General features: G+C 30.3%; 1 protein-coding gene across 1 annotated transcript; it reads left to right on the forward strand.

The window, feature by feature from the left end:
- The first annotated feature begins 860 nt into the window (after nt 1–860).
- LOC126555784 (zinc finger protein 605-like) lies at nt 861–7,536 on the forward strand. Its single transcript, XM_050210663.1, has 4 exons — nt 861–878; nt 1,678–1,722; nt 5,315–5,991; nt 7,143–7,536. The coding sequence occupies exons 1-4, from the start codon at nt 861–863 to the stop codon at nt 7,534–7,536; spliced, it is 1,134 nt and encodes a 377-aa protein (XP_050066620.1).
- The last annotated feature ends 3,016 nt before the right edge of the window (nt 7,537–10,552 follow it).

The raw sequence follows: 10,552 nt of genomic DNA on the forward strand, positions 1-10,552 counted from the left end.
ATTGTGCTACAGTTGTTATCATTTCGACAATTTAAAAAACCTTAAAATAGACCATCTTGTATTTACATCCATAAAATTTGGTATGATAATATCATGTTATCAATAAATATTTTTTTCTATGGAGGATATAATAGATATTAACTTGGAGTATTAAATTTCAACTTTTATCAAACTTGAAATCCAAAATTATAAGAAAACTACAAAAATATAATTTTGTCCGGAGTAACCCAATTTTACGGTATATTATATTCTAGACCAGAATTCTAGATTCTGTAAATTTGGTTAATTATGATAATTTTTATGTGTCACTATAGGAACACCCTTAGAAACTCCTCACCTCCACTTTTTCATGAACTTATAATTATTGTAACGCTTATTTTTATTATTTACTGGATAGTGTGCAGTGGCGTATTTAAGGTTTTTCCGCCTGTAGGCACTTCCCACTTCGCCACATCCCCCCCCCCATCCTTTCTAAAAATTACTTATTAAACATATTTAAATACACAATTTGTTATATTATAATATTATAACCTAACCTGATAAAAGAAACATTACTTATGAACATTAAATTAATTACACGTAATATCTTTTTTGCAATTTACAATTTATTATATTTAAAACTTTAAATTTTTTTTTCTACCCAACCAGTTAACCTACTGGTTCGTACTGTGTTGTGTATGTGTATAAGTATAATATAGTAGGTTCATGTAAATAGCTGTTTAATGTTGAGTGAACGAAAAATGAGTTGAATTTGATTTCATCAAATGAAAAATACTTTCTAAATAATAATACCTTCTTTTTTTCTTTTTTTTTTTTTTGATAGATAATTGTCAAACTACGCCAGCTAGCATTGGATCAAAATGGATTCCGAACGTGATGTGAGTATAATAATATGTTAATCCATTATTATAACATTGTGTTTACATTGGTCTTAAAGACTTAAATTTTGATTTTTACTTATTTTTAGTTTTTTTCTCTCAGTTTCCTTATATTTGGCGTATTTTTTTGGTTTTGTGTATTAATGTCAAAAATATATTTTTAAGGTTTTTTCTAAATTTTTTTTATGCATTTAGTTTTAAATTATGCGTGGTTTGTTTGGCTTCTTAGTTCTTATTTGTTTTTATATTTTATTGTTTTTATTTACGTGTTTAATTCATAGTTGGTTTTAGATTTTTACATTATCCTTTTTTATTTTATTTAGTTACCCGCAATGCTGTCATAGACCATTCGCGTTCATTTATAATAATATTATAATGTATACCTACCTATCATGTATAATTAAAACGTTTTTTTATAAAGTTGGTTTACAATTGTAAGACTCAAAAATTATTATTACAATCTTATCTATGTTATATCTTTATACGGTTGCTGTGGGAAACACTGCACACAGCTACCCAGTCAGTTCACGACGGTGATGCGATGAACGTCTCGCATCCCGTTTTCAATAAATAAATATTATTCTACAACGTCTAGTATTATTTTATTTATTTACACAATGTAATAAGGTGGGTTTCAGAGTGTAACGGATATTAGAGATACCTAATTGCCATTTGTCGGTTTAATTTAAAACCGTATAGAAAACGGGATTCTTTAAAAGTTAAATCAAAACATAGTTTTTAGTTTCACACACAACATGCTGGCATTAATGTTATTGCATTTTATTTTAAACTTTTCTAGTTGGCTACAACATCTGCATGCATTGCTCATCCGATGAAGGATCTTGTGAGTACATTAAATTAAATATTATAAAAAACAGGTAAGTGGGTGTTGCTCAGGGATGCCGGAACAACGGGGGCAGTGGGGGCAAGGTTAGGTTAGGTTAGCCCTCACGACTACATGACATATTTCGGTGCAGCACGTTTGGGCATTTTTGCCTGTTTAGTATTTAAAATCCACAGAACGTTTGGGCACTTTATATCAATAAAAAGATACCACGTTTGGGCACTAAAATTTAAAATTTTTATTCCTTTGTTTAAGAAGTATATAAAATATGTACATACGAGTACATGCATAATATATATATTCATATATATATCAAAATAATATAGGTAACAAGTTTTATAAAGTGTTAGTTACTATTTATTTTGTAAAATAAGTACAAATAAAATAAATAATAATGTTGCTACAAAAAGTTATAAAATACGAAAGTTATATATAGGTACTCGTGTTAAATTAAAATAGTAATATCATATTAATCAAAATAATGAAGGTATCAAGTTTTAGTATTTTTTATGGAAAAAAAAAAGTAATATATTATGTAATTATAATATTTATATTTTATTTCCTTGATAACGAGTTCAGCCTCTTTTCTAATGTAATTGAATTGATTTTTTTTTATACTATTTATTTTTAATGCAGTTTCTGCCTGAATGTTAGTTAGAACGTCTACTACATGGTGTATGTTTGGATGTGGATGGTAAAATTGTGTATTGAAATGTTTATGGAAAGCTTCGGGTCCGTTGGTTGTCCAAGTATTATTTATGGGAGATTCTGTCCAAATATTTGGTGGAAATTGAGACTTTTTATTAATATAAATTTCTAAAATATAATCAGTAAACGTATGGTTATCTGTAGGAGCTACAGAAATGAGCTCAACGAAACCATCACCAACTTGTTCAGGTGGTAAGAAATAAGAATGCTAGATAGACCGAAAAAATATTTTAGCCATAACCCTATTTCTGTATTTTTTTATACTGATTAAGTAAATAATTATTTGATTGGATTTTACGATACCAACTTTGACCCAAATGATATTGACATGCAATAATTTGTACAGTTGGAAACGATTCTTCGATTGCAATATGTGCACTTTATTCAAAATCCAAATGTATTTTATTAATTTGCAGTTCTTTGTTAATTAATTTCTTACAAAGTTACCCAAACGTATTGTAGCCACATATTTATATTTACATTTAGCCCACAATACCACAATATTATTCTATAATGTTGTTCAGCAATATATAACAATATATTATATCTGCTAAATGCTAATATAGTTCTGTTATTTTTGTTACTTGTATTGTTCATAAATTTTGTTATGCCTACAATTTTTATACCTACATAATTTGAATTTATTTAATAAATATTTGTACGAAAAAAATGTAATTATACATAAGTACACACACACACACACATATATATACTGTTACAAGAGGATCATTGTAATGGTTAGTATATTCAATGAGAATTCAATGGTATATTATAATAATATCTTTGCGCCTATATGAAAAACGATTTTGGGCTGAAACGGTCTATCAACATGGGATAATATTTTACATTATATTGGTATTATTAATTTTTAAATTACAACAGAATAACTAAAATCGTAGTTATTGATTTTGTAATATGTAATTTCATTCAAATTTGAACTTGAAAAACTGTATTTGTGTATATTTTTAATTTGTTTAGTAATAGAATAACCTACTTACGTGGGTCATTGTATTGTATTTTACAAATTTTAGTAATACATACAATTTGAACATTTTCTATATTTTGTAAAGGTAGACAAACTTATGAGAAATATTGTATTGAATTTAGATTTAAAAAGAAAATTTTTTATGAATTTCTAACTCAAAATTATTTACACATTTTCGTCATTTTTACGTTTTTTGTCAATATTTGAACTTAAAATGCTTATATAAAAAATAGTTGTGACTGGATTTTTGATAGTTTTTATCTGCCGATTGTCTTTGAAACAATATATTAGGAGCCTTTTATTAGATTTTCAAGCATAAGTGTAGGTGACTGCTGTAATTAGTAGGTATTGCCTTATATTATTATCAGCCACGTAAATACCAAAGAGAGATGGTTATTGATGTTTTTAAATTGGCTTGTATTACCAGTATTTTATTTTTTTATATTTTTGATAACCTATATAATTATTTTAATCACCTTGCAATATGTAAAGACGTTTGTTTATTTTTATTGTTCAGCCTATATGATGTAGATTATGCTATCACAGTTTATGAATTATTAAAAAAAAACGTTATAAAACACAAAACATCATAATTCATATTAATTAAGCATATCATTGCAATGTTAATGCAACATACATACAAAATGTTGGGTTTTATTGTATTTCATATATATATAGGATGTTGAATGTTGATAGGTATGTAAAATATATAACATGCTATATTTTATATTTATATGTTAACAGAATAAATCTTACTGAGAGTATAGGACGACATGGGCCGGAATCTTTATTTCCCAAATCAAGAGTTGTATCACTATTCACTAGTATGAGTAGTACTAGTAGTAGAAATTCCAGGAACGTCAATATCAGCTTCAATTTCGTTTTCCTCATCATTATATCTTTAGGTTTCCGTTTTTTAAAAATACTAAACATTTTAAATTTTAAAATTCAGATTTACGGAGACGGAATACTGTTGCCTGTTGACAGTTAACGTCTTGGGTACTGTATAAACTATAAGTGTATAACGTGTGTCGTGTAATGTTATACCTAAGTTATGCTTATAACGTCTTATAACGATAACGCATATAATGGAAAACATGCTGGTAGCGGATTACGTAGATAACAGTTTAAAAATAACTATTAACACAACCAAATTCCCAATGCAATATACCTTACCTATCATAATATTATATTATTGATCTCATGACAAAATATTTTGTCCTGCTTGATCTAATATAACTATTTTCGAAACATTAAATATAAATAAATTATTCTAAAATAAAAATTTGAACAGAATAGGTAGGTATATTGATGAAATAACTACTGCTTACAAATCAAGGATAATAGTTTGAATTTTTGGGGGTGCTAATTTTTAGTCTGGGGGTGCCAAAGACCCCCTAGCTGCGCCTATGTAACATATGTAAGAAACCTAGGTTAGGTTACCTTAATTTTTGTAACATTTGATTACACACTTACTTTTACTGCTTTAAACCGAAATTGTATGCACTGCTATCTTAGAAAAAGCAATGTATTACATAATACATAATATATGTATTGTATATAAACATAAGTATTATAATTTAACAATGCAATCAAATAACACAACAAAATTCAGGAAATATTCACATTTTCTAATAGCTAGACCCTAACCTAACCCTAACCTGTTTTGTAGACCGTAGTGCACACATGTTCAAATCGTAGTACTTGTATATTCGTGGGCAAATTGTGTGTCGCGATGCACATAGGACCTAAAATAAAAACAGCGTTACAATATTATAATAATTAGTGTTAACAGCCAATAGGTGCACAATATTTAGCAAACGTTTGTGGGCGCTGTTAGCATTGCAACTTGTACAGCGGTTAGGTTTGTTTATACAATTTTATTTCATTTTATTTCAGGACTATCAGGCTAGGCTGTTGTGCGTGGTGGATGATATATGTACAGGGGAAATATTAGACCGTCATTTGGGGTTTGCTACACACAAAACCCAAAATCCAACATTTTCGTCGTTCTCACAAAAGGAACTCAAATACTTGGACGAACATAAGGGACTGTACCTTGAAGCGTGTGCTCAGTCTTCTCGGTTCTCCATTGAACGGTGCACAATGTTTGTTGAGGATGGTGATGTTGGCGCAAAAGTTGTGGCCTCAAATGAGCTAAAGAGCGGCACTGTAATTTCAGAACTATGTGGTAGGCTTGTGACAGTCAGGGAATCATTTCTCAACCCTGGGAAAAATGATTTTTCCGTCGTCCACAGCACATATAGGAAGAAATCACAGTTGTGGTTAGGGCCCGCTGCATACGCAAATCACGATTGCGAAAGCAATTGTGATATATACTTGTTGAGAAGCGGTATGGCGTGCCTTCGCACTAACAGAACAATTCGTGTCGGCGAGGAGATCACCACATACTATGGGCGTGACTATTTTGGTGAAAATAATGTACAATGCCTTTGCTGCACTTGTAAGGACAAAGGTAAAGGTGCTTTTGCAAACACCGGACCAGTAACAAACACCGAACAAGTAGAAGAAGAATCACGTCTGATGCAATGCGCTCATTGTCCGGCGAGATTCAGGTTTGTAATGAGTTAAAAATAAGATATAAAGTTAAAGCATAGGATTGTATTTAAATATTTGTTTCTTCAGTTATATGTATCTTCAACTCATCACTTTATGAGGTATAAAATTTGGGGATGGGTACGAGAGACTTTCCCTTCTAAGATGTGGTAATGTATTGATGATATTTATTATGTATATTTTTCACTTACCTTTCGAATCACTTCATCGGCTGTACCTATCTTGTCCGACTTGGTGTAGTAGATATTAAATAGTCAGAAGAGAAAAAGGTATATTGAAATATAGAGATAGAGTTACAGAAAATTACATTTATTACATTTATAAAAATTAACAGAAATTTTAAATATTTATTGAGAACGTGTTACGTGTTAGGTGAGCGACTGAGCGTCGTGTTGACTGTCGTACCCCTGTTTATATATGTTAATATGCCGCCTTTGTACATGAATTTACAGATAGCGTCATTAATCATTCATACATTGATATCGTTATAATATGTACTATTATTATAATAATTTGTGTTTATACAGCTTCAAAGATTATTAATTTTCTTAAATCTAAAAATAACCTATTTAATAATAATTATCATACGTTAATTGATATTTGTGCAGCTTTACCGGATGATATATGTTAAATACTAAGTTACCTAAAAATTACAATAGTGTGTAGTATATGCTATGTAGTGAATTATAGTGATGACAGCTAGTGTTATCAGCTTCATAATGTGTAACTGAATATGTGTAATTATTGTAATGTATGAAAACTTGAATTCAGTGTTGTCAATTAGGATTTGTGTGTTTGTATGTGTTGTCGTTGAGGACAACACTGTGTTATTTGTTAATTTTTTTGATAGCCGTCACCTACGGAAAGGTAAGGCGGTCGGCGCCTCCGTTGTAGCTTTTTGACCATCTTCGGATGAACATCCTGGTCTCTCTTATTATGTTTTTAATGTGCACGCCACACATGTCCGACCCCAGTTGCAGCTGTGTTTCGTAGTTCTCCAAGTCCAGTGTACCTACCACATCAGTGTATTGTACTTATAGTAGGGTAAAGAAATTATTAATTATACTTACTAACCTTTAAACCTACAATATATTTATTTAATATTCTTAAATTTAAATAATGATATATCATAATGTATATATTATTACAGGTTTAAGTCGTGGTTGCTACGTCACTTGTCCAGACACTTGTACATGGACAAGTTTTCATGTGGGGAATGCGGTGCATGCTTCTCCAGGAAATATGCACTGAAAAGGCATAGCCTGCAAGTGCATGGTGTCGTGCAAAGTAAAGTGCAGTGCACATTTTGTCCCAAAAAGTTTGTAAGAAAGGAAGATGCCTTAAGACACCAAAACACAATACACCACGAGTCGACGTCGCTTCACAAGTGTCCGGACTGTGAGGCAACATACAAGGCCAAGCAAGACATGTTGTATCACCATAATAGGAGACACTCAGGTCTCAAACCATTTGCTTGTGCAAATTGCGATTCGACATTTCATGCGCCAAACGCTCTATATAGACACAAGAAAGATCGACATTAGATTGTGAGTGAAATGTTATTGTATACATTTATTAATAAGTAATAATTTCTAAATAGCATTTATTTGTTAATTTAAAATAGGTTAGGTTATACATAATATCATCTAGCATTAAATTTATATTTAATTTTTTTGTGGCTGTTATTTTTAATTTAAAATGTAATTTATATTTATTTTGTTTGTAGATCTCACTGATTCTAACTGTTAGCTATGAATATAGTGGATTAGGCCTACGGGGACACCACTTAAAAAAAACTACTGGCGTGTGGCACGGACGCTTGTCGAGTGGATTAGGCCTCTTGGGGATACCACTTTAAAAAAAACGAGCCTTGTGCTATACCTCTGTGGTGGTGTGGAAAATAGCAACATTTTTTTCTTGGAATTTTTTTGAAAATTAACTTTTGTCGAGTTGTCATCGGTTTAGAGGATGACGAATAGTCAGTGATCAATACTGGTCCCATATACAATGTCTGACCAAGCTACGTGGATGGTGGGAAAACCATTTCACCGTTTGTTTTGAAACTTTCACAGATCGTAGCGAGTACCTCGAGCTACCACCTACCGTCCCTGCGAGTTTAGTGAGCCTACCACAAATATCACGGAGCCGGTAACCTAATGGTGCATTTTTGGTCTACCGTGGAACTAACCTAACCTAAGCTAAACTCCCTTTTTTAGAAATAAATTAAAAAATTATTAGAATACATAGGCACAACTTTTTTTTTATTAGCATTTGAAGTTCAAATATTGACAAAAATACATCAAAATTATGAATATTTGGAAATTATTTTGTATGTATTGCTACGTGCTCTGATGTCTCATATATTAAATATAATACACATAGGTACCAGAACGTAGATAATAATGACCAAATCCAAATGTTTATAATGAATAGTATTTCGTAGGACTCATGGACGGGTTCGTTAGAGTAAATAATAATAGTAATAATACTAATCAAGTACGAGTCAATAACCATAGGTCTAAAAGTGAAGGGCAAGACAAATTACACATAGTTCGGGGGTTAATGAATAGTAGCAATATACGAGTTTGACTTGACTAGGCCTATAACCAAAAGCGTACAAGAAAACGATTCTTGGAAATGCTGGCTAAATTTGGTAATATTATATTATAATTTATAATATACTATATTTTAACGTCACCTAACCTAACCTACCCGAGTGGAGACGATTTTGCATAAAATTGTTTTGCTTTTGACCACCCAAATTACGAACTAGATTCATTTTCCTATCAGAAAATATGATGAAGAAAATCAAAGCATTTTTACTGTATTAAATAAAAATAATTGTAAAATCAATACATTCATCACTCAACTCAGAATCTAAAATTCATTAGTTACTTTTAATATTTGAAATGATAATTACTTTGAAATATGAATAAAAGTGTAACTTAAACAAATATTATTGTAGTGAAAAAACTTTAAAAAATACCTGTTATATTATTAAATTGTAAAATTTCCTTATTGATCGACATGCCATGCTCAGAATTTAAATGATCAATCAATAAAGCTTTATTTTTAAAACTAAGATTAATGCAGCTATTACATTTTGAAAAATATGATTTTTCAAAAATAATATTTTCTTCCTTGTGGACATTATTTTTATGTCTCTCAAGTGAGTATTTTGTTGTAAAGGGTTTATTACAAATATCACAAACAAAATCCATTTTTAAAAAGAAATAATATAATAAAAAAGTTATACACTAGCTAATATAGATCGAATTTTAGTATATCATATTCAGAAATTCCCACCTATTACGTTTTTATAATCTTGCTTCAATCATTATGTTGGAAATAGAACATGTCTAAATATTCTAAATTCCTATGTCATAAGCTTGTTGCTGTGTCAGGTAAAATGTGTTTTACCAGTGACCTTAAATTAAATAGCATCATAAAGATAGCTAAAATCTGTTTGGGTAAGAATTGGTAAGTTTTGAATACCACACCATAATATCGTTTAACTTTTTCAAAAACGCCTCTGTCTATTTTTATTATTTAATATATTTTTATAGTTATAAATATATAAAATCTATAAATCGTAATCGTAATCGGTGCCTATCGTGAATTCAATCCGCCGTACCGATCCCTGACCTAGTTACCTAAATAATATTATCTTAGTCCGTGGTGCCGATATTGCCGGAATTCCGAGAATAGCCAGAAAATAACTTGTTTATAAATAACAATGTACAATCAATACAACAGCGATGTCTATTGGAATAAAATAAATCTAAAAATACGGTTTCCAAATATTCCTATAGCTTGGCTTATCTGTATATTTTATAATCAATGCTAATACCTATCTAACCTAATTCTACAGGTAGGTAATGAAGTAAATAACATTAAAAATAATACGAAAATATATATTATATACGAAATGTCTGATTATTATTTAGAAACATAATAAATTCATAAATTTTAAAATTCTACGATACGCGCGATAATAACAATTATATTATTATAACGTTATGTATATACAGCTGGTATGCGTTATTATTACACAATTATTATTATCGTTCGTCGTCGCTACCGGTTCGGCGCCGCTCCTGCAGACCGTGTACACATTATACGCGTTAGTGAATTGTTATTTTTAGTTAGTACGATAATTTAAAATATTGCGATATTATAATATAGATATAATAGTGTATACATAATAATATTAATTCGCCGTACCTGCAGTTGTGCGAGTGCACGGGGGTAGTAATTGAGTTACCTGTTGTGCCGTTGTTGTTGTTGTTGTTGTTGTTGTTGTTGTGTAGAGTCGTTCTCCCGGACCGCGGGAGGCTGCGGGATACTTGGCTGGCGGGGACTACGGTACTATATGCTTACGGTATTTATAGACAATTAAAATTTTCAATTTTTCTAAGTAATTTTTTTTTTAAATAACGATAAAAATTTTTTGGCTGATCAGAAAATCTTGACAATTTAATACAAGGTTTCTTATAAGTTGTTCTTAAAGTGATAAAAAAAAAATCCGAAATCGTTGGTCACAATTTTTTTTTATAAGTT

Source organism: Aphis gossypii, unplaced genomic scaffold (assembly GCF_020184175.1).
Source record: "Aphis gossypii isolate Hap1 unplaced genomic scaffold, ASM2018417v2 Contig01100, whole genome shotgun sequence".
In the NCBI taxonomy this organism is placed as follows: Eukaryota; Metazoa; Arthropoda; class Insecta; order Hemiptera; family Aphididae; genus Aphis; species Aphis gossypii.

What these genes read in the sequence shown, in the direction of transcription:
- LOC126555784 (XM_050210663.1), top strand. An exon ending in CTCATCCGATGAAGGATCTT is followed by an intron (nt 1,723 to 5,314) that starts GTGAGTACATTA and finishes ATTTTATTTCAG; the next exon opens with GACTATCAGGCTAGGCTGTT. An exon ending in CATTGTCCGGCGAGATTCAG is followed by an intron (nt 5,992 to 7,142) that starts GTTTGTAATGAG and finishes ATATTATTACAG; the next exon opens with GTTTAAGTCGTGGTTGCTAC.